Source organism: Apteryx mantelli, chromosome 13 (assembly GCF_036417845.1).
Source record: "Apteryx mantelli isolate bAptMan1 chromosome 13, bAptMan1.hap1, whole genome shotgun sequence".
Classification (NCBI taxonomy): Eukaryota; Metazoa; Chordata; class Aves; order Apterygiformes; family Apterygidae; genus Apteryx; species Apteryx mantelli.
In genome coordinates, this window is record NC_089990.1 from 21393903 (window position 1) to 21406782 (window position 12880).

At 41.9% G+C, this 12880-nt stretch overlaps 1 protein-coding gene across 6 annotated transcripts in view; it reads right to left on the reverse strand.

Moving 5' to 3' along the window:
- Positions 1 to 501: 501 nt before the first annotated feature.
- Positions 502 to 12880, reverse strand: part of ACSL4 (acyl-CoA synthetase long chain family member 4) — a 48345-nt gene continuing 35966 nt past the window's right edge. For 4 of the 6 annotated variants that reach the window (XM_067304312.1, XM_067304315.1, XM_067304314.1 and 1 more), the window contains 2 exons: positions 12442 to 12599; positions 9963 to 10139 (listed from right to left, as the gene is read on the reverse strand). In XM_067304312.1, coding sequence (XP_067160413.1) covers positions 9982 to 10139; positions 12442 to 12599 — 316 coding nt within the window. In that variant the 3' untranslated portion in view covers positions 9963 to 9981. Of the gene's footprint in view, positions 1268 to 7055; positions 7288 to 9962; positions 10140 to 12441; positions 12600 to 12880 lie in introns of those variants that run through there. The other 2 variants (XR_010885574.1, XM_067304313.1) reach the window with 2 other exon arrangements.

Here is a 12880-nt window from a genome sequence, read left to right on the forward strand (position 1 = left end):
AGCTGCCTGTAGGGTGGAGCGCTGGAAGGTGGTTAGTAACCAGCTGATATTAAATAAAACGTATTAAGTACACACTTTAACATCCAACACATTGAAGCTTTAAGGTGTGCGAATCTCTCTCCTACTCAGAAAACTGTAACAGTCCTCCCCCTATTCTTGTTTAACCTAGTTGAGTTGTGCGGTAGCGGTTAGCACCACAGTCCCTGAATATTTCCTAAGCTAATCGAGCTTGTGGTATCCTGCTGATGGACAGTGTTCAAACAGAAAGAGACGTTAATCACTGGGACAGGAATTAAATAAAAGGCTACAGATGTGCATAATGATTCCCTCTTGCTTATAGGGGGAAATTTTGGTTGTGATCAGCATAGTTCTGATTGTATTGGAGGAAATCTTCACAGAAAATCTTCTAGTGTGGTTGACAGTGTTTTAGTTATCCTAGTACGAAAGTTCGTTGGGCAGTCAGCTTCTATGACTTAAAATACAGATATAGATATATTTACTTACAGCTCTTCACAAAGGCCAGGTTGAAGCTAGCAGTTGCTTTATACCAGAGTCTTATTGCCTGAATCCTTGCGGATGGAGGCTGACTGTTGTATAACTGCTTGATAAGAGATTTTAAGAATATTGGCAGCTGGTTGGTTTTTCATCCTTTTTTCACACAATTCTAACTACTAAAATTTATGCTAAGCTAAAGATTTAATATGCCTTCCACTGATTTAATGCTAGCATGTAGTACCATTGTATATACTCACATTGAAACTGTTTCTGAAGCTTGATTTTTTTATTTCTTTTTCGCCATGCTACACATTTTTTAATAATTGCAACGTCTAGCCCTTCACAAGACACTGTGTGGTATCTAATGATACTACGTAATTTGGCATGTGGATTTTGCAGTAGTTTTCTACAATGACAAAGTTGGCTTGAGAAGTGCCGGTCCCCTTAAGGATTTTTTTTTTTAACTCATCTTCTCAGGTATCCAGTTTGCAGTGAATCTCTGCAGAGTTATAGTAGAGATAGGAAGATACAGTAGTGACCAAATGTAAGAACTTGAGCCAGTTTTGCTGTTGGAGAAAAAAGTCTGTGTGAGCATTATAGAGGACATTTAAGTCTGTAACATCAAAATCTCTCCTTTTTTGAAGTTAATGTCAAAGCTTCTGTTTCCTTCATTTCAGTCTGGATAAAATCAAAATGCTAGAAGAATTGGATTGTGTAGTGCATCATTCCTAGTGAATGTATGTGGTCCTTAAAATTGTTCATTAATCTTTATCTGGGGGGAAAAAAAAGAAAAGAAATGATAAACTATTAGTATGGCTAGAACATCCAGAACAACCTGACTAGGTTTTTTAGAAAGTGTATGTACTGTATCTTGTTTGCATACTTAAGATTTAAATTGTACCAGGATATTCTCAGTATTACATTTCTGGATTCATGAAAAGAAGTTATTGGTGGCTTTAAAAGTTATCATGCATCAGCCAAGCCATAGTACTTAGACGAATTACTGAGACTTTCCTCATGGGAACAACTTCCACTTTATTTTTTTAATGCTTCCACACAAGCCAAAACACTCTTGCTTTAACAGATTGAGACTTAACCCTTCTAATCCGTTATACTTAGGTATAACTATCCATGCTTTAAAGAGATAGAAGGGTGGCTAATACAACGATAATGGTATTGCTTTTAATTATTTGAAATGCTGCCTGCAGTAGTAGTGTTGTGGTCAGACAGCAAGGTGGAATACAGGTTGATTGTGAAGAGGAAGACCTTAAACTAAGATCTAGAGGAGACTGGTGAGAGAGGTCTCTGGATGTACAGTAACGCGGATGTGTATTGTAGGAAAGCAACACAAATCAAGCCAGAGAGTAAAAGAACAACCTTTGCTCCAGGATAAGCCTCGAGCACTGTGCAAGCCAATGCACAAGGACAACCTACGTAAGCAAGCGGTGGGAGGATGAATAGACACGGCCGTGGCAGCAGCCTGGCTGCGCCGGCGTGCGCTCCTGGGAGCGGAGCTGCGGTTCAGGTAGTGGCAGAAGTGGAGCAGGGACAGAAACGGGCCCGAAAGCGTAACAAACTCGTCCGCCTTTGTGTGTGGCGGAGCTGGTCCCGCCGTGTGCTGTGCTGTTCTGCCCCCATCGGGTGCTGGCTTTTGTCGGGGCCGGGCCACTGCCGCGTTCTGTGTAGAGGTGGGTGGAAGGGTTGTGCTCAAATAAAACAGTTCCTGCAAGAAATGCAGGGACGGAGCCCTCTGCTCAAGGCTGCTGTTAACCACTCAGCCTTGCAGCCTGGGGACTCGGCTGCTCCTTCCTTTTACCACTGTGCTGCTGTCTGATACTGTGGGAAATGTGGGCTGTGTTGCTCTCCCTCTCCTCCCCCCCAAGCAGGGAGGAAAGAGCTTGGTCCTTGAAACAGCTAATTCCCCCTCCTAACAGTGCCACATTTCATTCAGATGCTCACTTTTGCACTAGAAGGGATAAAATAATCTAATTGTGTCTGAAAGATGCAGCTGGAAAAAAGCAGCCGTGTAGCAAGCAGCCGAGCAGCCGTCATGCCTGTGTGGCTGGGAGCAGCTCCTGCACCAGGAGCCCGCGGGTGCGCTGCGCCCCGGCTGGGCTCCCTCGCTGGCAGGGCGCAGGGGGTGTAACGGAGCAACTCTGGGTGCCGCTGTGTCGGCAGTGCAAGCCCAGGTGCCCTGGCAGGCTCGCTGAGGTACGCAGGCGAGATCTTTCGTAAACATAAACGCTTGGGAAAGTTCAGTTCCAGCAAAATAAAGCCAGAAAGGAGCCGGGTCTCTCGCTGTGACCTTTGGCTACTCAGCAGTCCTGTTAGCAGGGCTCTCCGTGGCGAAGCCCGCGGGCATCCGGGCCCAGTCTGCGCAGGCAGCCGGGCAGAGCTGTTGCGGAAGGGCTGCTCTGCGGCTGCTCAGCGAACGCAGGCACCTGCGTGCTCAATGGCAAGGCGCTGGGCAGCTCGCAGTGCAGGATTGCAGTTGGGTGGCCTGTAACAGAGAGTAAAGCAGGCAAGAGGTGCCAGGAGAGGTGGTGGGCGAAGGAGCCTGAGCAGCAGCAGCTGTGGTGGTCACACACCCAGAAGCAGAATAATTGAAGCAATTAAAATAATTGATAATCAGCTGCAGAGAGTCTCTTCTGTGAGTGGAAAGGGCTGGAGAGGACCTAGTGCTAGCAGGCTGCTTCTGGTATGGCTGGTGCTGGAGGGGGCCTAGGACTGCAGTGGGCAGGCAAGTTTTCTTAACACCCCCCCCTCCCCAAATTCCCTGCCCATAGCTATGGGTATTGTGAAATCCTAGAGTGCTTTGGAGGCCTCAGATCTTCCCTACTCTGAGCTTGTTCATCTGGTAACTTCCTAAATTCAGTTGTTGTGGCACTTCTAGCTGAATACAGCAGTTGTGTGTGTTATAGATTCAGTGTCTTCAGCATTTATATTCATTTTTATTTTGTGCGGTTTCTATATCCCTTTCCCCCTAGCCTGGCGCTGCTCTTTGAGCTGTGTGTGGTTTTTCCCCTCGTTGCGTTCAGTAAAAGGGAGGTATGTTAACGGTAGGCCAGAATGGGGACCCCTTTGTTGGTGTGACATTGGTGTGTAGACAGCATCAGACAACGCTACGGTCTGCTGGGTTACAGTTTGAAAGAATGGTGGCCTGTTTTCCTCAAAGCCTCTATTTTAACTTTTACATTTTTCCAGAAGACCCTGATAGAATGGGGATATTTTTGCCCTGGTGTATTTTCCCTCTTCTTTTTTTTGTAAGAGCTTTAAATCTCAATTCATTACTTCTTTTTGGTTATCCTTGAGCAAAATGTAACTGAGAAACACTGTGATGTAAGGATAGCTGTGATTTTATTTTACTTCTTAACCTCAGTAGAACTCCCAAACTGTGGGATAGGAGATTGTTGCTGAGGCAGTAAGATATTTTCTGTTGTGCCTGTGTGTGGTTGGTTGGATTGTTTTCTTATGAGCCCTTTTACAAAATCATCTCTCTTCCAAGCAGGTTTTTGGCTCAGACATGTTATAGGCATGTTGCATTTTCATAATTTAAGGGAGGCTTATGAAAAGTGTAGTAGTGGCTAGAAAAGAAAAATAAAATAGAAAATACGATAGATAATTCTCACTGCCATTAGAGAGGGCCTTGACTTGTTCATAAATAACTTTTTGGAATGTCAAGAGGGCCAAAAGCTAGAAGCTTGAGAGGTTTTTCTTCCAGCAGTACCAGGCTTTAATTTGCTTTTTTATAGTGTTGTTTTGTGTGTGTGGTGGTGGTGGTGTGAACAATTTTCTTGGCAACTTTCTTCTCAAAGCAAGGACTGTGCTTGCCAGCAAAAGCTCCGAGTGGGCTGTATGTAGGTTAAAACTGAGTCAGAGTGACTTTTTGGAAATGAAGCTTCGGTTGTGATTTACCATTTGTTTGCGGAGCTCCTTAAAGAAGTCACTGTCACCACCTGCATGTTGCCGCCTCTCCCAGCACTGTTACTGTGCTACCCAGTGTTCAGGCTTTAAAAACAACAGGGCAGAAAACAAAAAAAGGACTTTCTAAACCCAGCTCAGCTCCCCGCGCAGGGCCGCACGTGGCCCCCCAAGCGGTGGTGCTGGTGTCGTGTCGGGGTGCGGACGAGCAGCGGTGGCGAGGGAGGCAGCGGGGACGGGGCGGCTGGGCTGTGCCCTCCGCCCTGGGGTGCGGGCGCCCCGCTTCTGCAGGCCCAGCAGTCAGGTGCGGCCTTGCGAGGGCTCTGCACGCGGCTGCGACCTGCCCCTTCCTCACCCCGAGCTGGGGGGCAGGGGGTGTCCGTTTCAGACATAAGGACAGATAATGACCCTGTAAAACCCGACCTGTCCGCAGAGGCTGCGTTTGCTTAGACTTGAAGGACACCAAGCAAAGCAGGGCAGGCAGCTACAGGGGACAGCGATCTATTCTTTAGGTTCACACCCTGGGGGAGCAGCACAAGTAATAAGCTCGCTTATGCGCAAAAGAAAGATTTACATTAGATCTGTTTAAAAAACAAAAAACTCCTAGCAACTCCTCTCAGGGCTGGGATTTTTGTTGTGAAGTGCTGCAACACTGGGGGAATCGCTACCCCAAGTTGTAGTTGGGCTGGCTTTATTTGTAAATATGCTTGACGGAAGCCTGTTAGAGACTTAACAGTGGCTCAAAGCAGAAGGAGGTGCTAAATAATTTCCCCCACCCCTGCTTCCTCCCCAGAGAGCATGCACAGAGCTGTATTTGTCCAATTTAATGCATTCGACTGAGATCAGACCATATATTTTCAACTAAAGATGGGGTAGGACAAATTACCTGTGTTAATCAGTTACGTGCTTCTGCAGACCATGGAGTCAGGAGTAACCAGAACTAACTTGTTAGTCAGCCTCCAGCCTGGAACGGGGCTGACTTTCTCCCAGACTTGTTTCTCCCCAGTACAGGTGCAAGAAGCTTCTAGCACAGAGAAATAAATCACCCCATTCCTGTCAGAACTCATCTGTATCAAATTCCGTGAAAATGACCCTGCAACAACAACCACTTATTACATGTAGTCAGCCCTAGTCCTCTGTGGCTGGTCTAATCCTCTGGTGTTAACAAGATCTAATCAGTAATCCACTTTGCAGCAGCACTGAATCAACTGGAAATGTATTTTGTTTACTAATCCAGATGAATTCACACTACTGCAGATTAGCTGAGTTTTCCTGGTTGTACTTTGTAAAGTATCTTTGTGGCATCCTCTTATGCAGGAGAAGCAAGTGTGGCAGAAGTGTCTGAAAAGAAGAAATATTTTCTACTTTTCAAAGTTACTTCTGTTTTACTTTTAAGCTTCTTACATTTAAACTTTAGTCTCCAAAAGGAAACTTGATAACTCATGTACAGTGCCTAGCCACTAGGCAAGCCCAGTTAAAAACAACAAACACATCATTGGTATTTTTTTTGTCTGTTGTTAGAATAAATCTATTTGAAACTCTCATTCTTGGGTGTTGTGGTTTTTTTTTTTTTTTTGACTGAAAATTGGCAGCTCACATCCTCAGGTCCAACTTTGTGTCCTATCTATATAGCCAGAAAGTGACTGATGTGAGCTGCAGCTCAGTATTTTGGCCTATGTGGAAGGCAGCCCTCCACACCAGTACAACATTTTATTATGCTCAAAACTCTGTGATGTTGTAATGGACACTAACATTGCACTGGCTTTTTTTTAAACTCCACTTGTCCAGCTCTTATGGGAATAATTCATTACTTTCTCTATGTAGACAGTAAAATTTCCCTTGGAAAGCCACTCGGTAATGTTCTGCTGTTATACGTTATATATACACCCCACCCCACCCCAGGTCTCGAAGCTGTTCTTGAAAGGCATTTGTTTTGCTGGCTCTGAAGACTTTCAGTAGCAGAGATGCTAAGCAACAGTTGGTGTTTAATAAGGAATTGTTTAAAAGGTCTACGTTTCTTTTAAAGTATCTAATCATAAATGTAACTTAGTATAATTTATGCTTTCTTCTTCCTCTTTCTCCACTGGAGCCACTTTTATTTATTTATTTTATACCTTTGTGTTAGGGTAGCATGATAGGTTGTTGAAGGTTAATCACAGCTTGCCACGTTCCTTTCCTCTCCCAAGCTACCTAAACAACTATTTTAATGGTCTTCATAGATCATGCTTTCTAGCCGCACTGCTGTCGCTGTACTCTGGCTTTCTCTAGATAGCCAAAGTATTTCCTGAAGTAGAGGGCCTAAATCTGGATCTGGCCTTACAGCTGAGGAGCTGCTAGTAGTGAGTAGGCTTACTTTCAATACTATATACTCTTGCCTGTGAACTTGGCTGTGTGTGTGTGTGGGGGGGGGTTGTTGCTTTTTTTCTTCCACAGTGTGACATTGCTGGTTCCTGCTCAGTTTTATAATACACTGTAATCCCCCCTTTTTTTTCCTCTCAAAAACTGTTGCCTAGTGAATCTTGTATTTATATCCTAAATGCCTAAATATAATCTTTTATCAGACACACCCAAACTGCAATTTGTTTCTTTTTGGACTGTTTCTCAAACTTGTGAATACAGCTTTGAATATTGAACTTGCTTTCAGAAGAACTTGCAGCTACTGTGAGCTTTCTGGCACCTTCAGATTTAGTAAACACACTGTTCCCTCAGGCTTCGCTCTTGCTTTGTATGTCCTTTCAGCCAAGCATAGGTATCATCTGTAGCCATCAGGCAATGGTTTTGTATCCATGTACCGTCACTTCATCTGACATGACAATATCAGGCAAATATCACTTTTTCACACATCATCTGTTTCTTATTTTTCCACAAGTTCTGCCACAAAAGAATTGATTAAAAATAAGGATAAAGTTCCTAGTGAAGTGCAATGAATTATTTACAAGTATAATATTAGATCTGAAGCAAGCCTGGTATAATCCTGTTCCCCCCCCCCTTTTTTTCCCCCCTTCTCCCAAAAATGCTTAAAAAGCTGATGGGTATCAAGTGTCTTCTGCAGCACTACCCCATTTAGTTCACTGAAAGATAAGTCTAGAATCAGCCTAGTTTTCACCCTTTGTAGCATGTACTAACTGCTCCTTCTTTTGATAACTGTTTTTGTTAAGGTATGCTCCATTTTGGAAAGAATGTGAGGTGCTGAACAGTAACTGAAGACAACTTGTGCAATATAAAGATTTTTCAGAACACAAACTTGTTGAACCAATTCAACTGTATTCAGTTTTTGAAATGTTAACTTTGTGTGTCTATGTATTTTGAAAATATCAATCCTCAGTCAACCAAGACACAGAGGGTAACTGGAGTATAGGTGAAATACATTTCATATAAATACATTAATGGTTTAAAAAAAAAATCCATAAACCTGCAAAGACTGAAGTGCAGATAACTTTTTTACATTTGTTTGATTTTTATGATGCTAACAGACTATCTAAAGGTTATTTAACTGTGACAAATTTTAAACGTGGAAAGCTTGGTAACCTTCTCCAGGACTAAAGTCATCTGAAAAGTTACTATTTATACGGGAAGTATTTCCTGTATTCATAAACCAGTGTATGTGTCTTTAAAAAACTATTTTTTTAGAAAAGCTTTTTCCTGGTTTCTTTTAGTGACTGTTGTAATTCCATGCACAACTAGCAGCAGTCAGCATTAAGCACTAGATCTGCTCTTTCCCATTCCCCTCAGGGTCTGTGCAAGATCAGCTGGCAGTGTTCGTTCTGGACTGGCTAGAGAAGCGATGCATGGGAAAGCGAAAAGAAGTTGGTCCCAAGGAGAAGGGACACTTTGGTTAACCAGTCTATAGCCATGATTTATTTTTGCTGAAAACTGTTTGAGCTGGGGAAAAGAAAAATACACATACACCCAATAAAGGAAAAACTTGCCCTGAAATTGCAAGCTAGTATGTTTGAGAAGTGTCTTACAAAACCTTTTTCTTTCTGTACAGTGACAATACCAAATAATTTTCCTTTTTAACCATCATATACACAACACAAATCTGAATAGAAGAAATCTATAAATACTTTAAAAGGAATTTATAATATAGAGCATTTGAGGGCCACACCTGTACAAAATGTAAGCAACATATATAAAATGATTAAGAAAAGTGCAAAGTAGAACAGTATCAAGAACTTCCACTTCTTACAGCATTTATGGTTCAAGTGCAAAGAGCTAGCAGGGATGCAGGAGCTCAGATACTAACGAGTCAAAAGAGACACAGTACAGGATACTGCACACAAAGTAATAAACTATTATTAAATTATTTGCTACCCTCCCACTTCAGCACACCTACAACTTCCAGTTATTAAAAGAACTTTTTTTTTTTTACAATGAATTTCTATATAGAGTGATTTGTCCCTTTTTACAAGTTCCTTAAAACAAAGATCTCCAGCCAGATATTACTTTTTCGTAAGTAAAACAAGACAATGAAGAAACTGCTATTGGTTTCTGGTTGTCTTGTTTTGGTTACAGTATTTAAAAGGTGAACAGAAATACTTTTCCATATTGTGAATAGTCAACTTAGACCCTGTAACTTACATACAGGTTACTTATATATGTAGAGGTCTGGAGGATCAGTGCCTTAAAAACAAAACCAAACACTCCCCCTTTCCCTCCAAAACCCCCAAACCCAAAGTTCTCCTTTGAGTTACAAATCTGCTTAGAGGCAACCGTCCCTCAATTTCACTGCTGTTTCCCAGCCAGGATGCAAGCTCTGCATTCAGCTGATGATTCCTCTAACATCAGTACTGCTTGCAGCAATGCAAGTCTTAGCTGTCTTTTATGCTGCGTGCCCTAGTTGAGTTCTGCTTGAATTAAAATATAGTGACAAGTAAAAATGTATTTGGTGAATTGGAAGTTGAAGTAGGATTCAACAATCTTGAATGAAGTGTCAAATAACTTATTTTTAGAAAGCATTTCAGTTCACCTTTATTTCAGTAAGTGAAATAAAATAGGCACTGTAAATAGTCAAGATACTAATTGATGTGCAGAAGAATCCATCTATTTTCAAGCAATGCATTATTAGTGACCTCTAACAAATTCTTGACTAATGTTTTTGTGTGGTGTTTTGTTTTTGTTTTAATGCAGAGTGGTAAGCTTTAAATATTTTTCTCCCTGGTGAAGTTTCTTACTATGATATAATCATCACCACAATTGCATTAATATTCCCGATTGAAGTATATGCCAGACTTTAGTAGGAATTAGAGGAATGAAAGCAGTCTGAATATGCTAGAGGAACAATAACAACAACATTGACCTGGTCACACTACTTCACATAATTATGTCCACCTCAAAACTGGAGATGATCACATGAAACTCTAAAGAGCATCAATGTTTTCTGCTAGCAACTAGGAATTTGAAGTCTAAAATTTTTTTTTCTCCTCTGTTGTTGTCATCATTAGAGATTATAGAAACATCCATTTTGTATATTATCTTTAACATGTGATATCTACAGCATACAAGGACATCCAAGATTGAGTCATGAGACCTTCTGCACAACTGTCTAGTCAACACAACTCAAGTTTATTTGCCTCCATACATTCTTTCGATGTCGTTGAGGTAATGGTTTTTCAGTTCTTTCCTTTTCAACTTGAAAGCATCTGTTACTAACCCAGTTTCCGGGGTCCATGGCTCAGGGCTTAACCGTACTTTGATGGGAATTTCAAACCTTTCTAATTTCACTGCAGGGACAACAAGAAACAAAAGCATGACTATGATTACATCGAAACACTCGTTTGTGCTACCTGAAAATCTAAGGCAAGCACTCTGTAGCTTGTGTGATATGCTGTCCTACTTAATGAAGTAACCTGAAAGTGGTTTGCAGGAGGGACACATATAACTTTAAGCTTTTACCAGTGCTCAGTGCTGGTTAGTGTGCAAGCGTTCTGTTAACATAGTGTACTTGCAGTTTGTATTGCATGTGACAGTGCTAAGCCTGGAGCTTGCAACAAATGAGTTCATAGCCTGAAGGTCTGAGACTACTGTCACAAGAGGATATGCTGAAATCTATCAGGAATTTGCTAGTAATAAGGGTTACATGAACTGAGAGATTTGAAAATAATGGGATAAAAGATTTAAGAACAAGAGGATAAAAATAACTTTGTTCCTGCTAATATTATGTGATGCTTGTTGGAGCCATTTAAGCTGCGTACTTCTCATGGCACGGTGTGGTAGGCCATTCCAGCAATTCACAGCAGGCTCAGTTTGTGGCAGCATGCATGTACAAGCGTGTGTACAAACACAGGACGTGCCCCTGTACCCAGCTGTGTGTCTGTGTCCCCCCACAGTAAGGACGCCGCGTACCTCAACCCAGCCTAGCTGCAACACTCAGAGCTCTAAGCTTTTTCACAAGCTGGAGGTGTGTCTTTATTTTAGGAAAAAGGATAATAACTGGGTTAACTCAGACTAGCTGGATGTTTTGTATCTAAGTTATAACCAAGTACCTTCATTTTGGGGAATAAGACACTTAGTATGTGCTTGAGAGATTCTTTCATGCATTTTTCTTTCCTAGGAGTTTGTTTAGAGTTCGAAGTGAAGGGGCTTCTCTGTAGTTTTGTTACATTAGTTACTTATTCTCCCTTCAGCTGGAAGCAGTGGCTTGGCACCTGCACCGCCTTATTATTACAACTAAAGCTGCTCCTATCTCTCACCCTGGCAGTAGGGTGAGCGGGGCAGGAGGTCGGTAAGAGCTTTGGGAAGCAGGGGAGAGACATCGTGGATAGGGGCGTGAGCTGCTGCATGTGTGCAGTACTTGAGGGACTGACTTATGCAAAAAGCCCTATAAGCTCTTGCACGTAGGGCTGTAATGGGACCCACATACACACACTTGGAACTGAATTTCCAGGGCAGCTTGTGGCAGCATAACCTCCAGGGGGCAGCAAGTGCCAGAGCGCCGGGATCTCGGGCTGCGGTGTGCCCGGGGAGCTCTTCTGTCTAACTTCAGACTGGTACTGTAATTTACTGGTTCGTCTTATTGAGATATATGCCTGCTTGTGATCAAGTCACATAATGTTTTGCTAAAAATCCAGAACAGTCTGCTTAAAGTACTTTTGGAACAAGTTTCACATAAATTAAAATTAGTAATATCTAAATGATAGATTACTACTAGAAGACAAAAAGATGTATAATCAAAGATTTTGGAGAAACAAAGCTAGATGGATGATAATTTGCCTGGTTTATGGTAGAATACCATGGATTAAAGTGTTCAAACCAAAGTCAGAGACCTACAGTGTTGTGGTGTGTGTGTGTGTGTGTGTGTGTGTGTGTGTGTGTGTGTACACACACACACACATTTTAAAGCAACACCTAACATTGCCCTTTACTCCTGTTTTCTCGGTTTCAAAAGACAGATTCTCCTCTCTAAAATTTGGGAGGCAACAGCGCTTAGCATGCACTTAAGTCCTATTCCACTACTTCATTACATGAGGTGTCAAGTTGGTTTGTTTGTTTTTCCTCTAGATAGCTTGTTAGGATTTTGGCCCCATGAAGGATTGATCAGGCAAGCTTTTAATCATTCAGTACTGCAGCAAAGAATAGCAGGGTTTAAGCCATTACAAACATAAGGTACATTGTTGTTCAAAGCTGTAGGACACAAAGTTACATGGAGGAGAGCTTTGATCCCTCCTGCTTAACTAGTTTTCTTACCAGTAAATGCCTTGTAATTTTCCTTCCAAACTGACAGCCCCACTGGATTTTACTTTAACTGCACTATACAAGCAACCTGGCTCTAGAAGTTAGTTTAAAAAAAAAAAAACCACACCTTCAGAATTTTTAGAAAATAAAAAAGGATAAAATAGCTAAGACTACCAAAAAGCATATCAATTCATGGGATCATAGGCATAAACTTGATATGCTCTTTGTCTCTGATTAAATTCTAAGTTTTGGCAAGTAGAAGCAACAGAGAGAAGAAAGTGATGATAACTGAAGTTTTTTTGCTGGCTAATCACCATGCAATTGGCTAGCACTGCATGCCATTTTACTTACTCTTGTTTGCAACTTCTTTAATCTCTCTCAGTATTTCAGCTTCCATTATAGGATTGTTACAAATATCTGCCCAGGTTCCAGTGATGCCTTTCTGCTCAGCCAATGCCATCAGCTTCTTCTGGTTAGGAACCACAAAACTGATCACGTAAGACTGGTCACTAACACAAGATGCCAAAAGGAGGGGGAAAAAAAAAGTCTAAACAGGCTTCAATTTCAAAGAGTAAAATGCTTGCTTGATGTTAGATACACAGTTCCACAGTCCTTTCAGAACTGTAGCTATCCCCACCGCCCCCAAATCTTTCTTGTACAGTAGGTCTTCGCAGTCAGTGATTTATCAAAGGTGCTCTAAGTTGTTTTAGGTGATTGGATTTGGTCAGTGTTGTATTTAGGTGTCCTTGTGAGGTTACAGCATAATTTAGGTTCCCTGCTGCATCCAGTA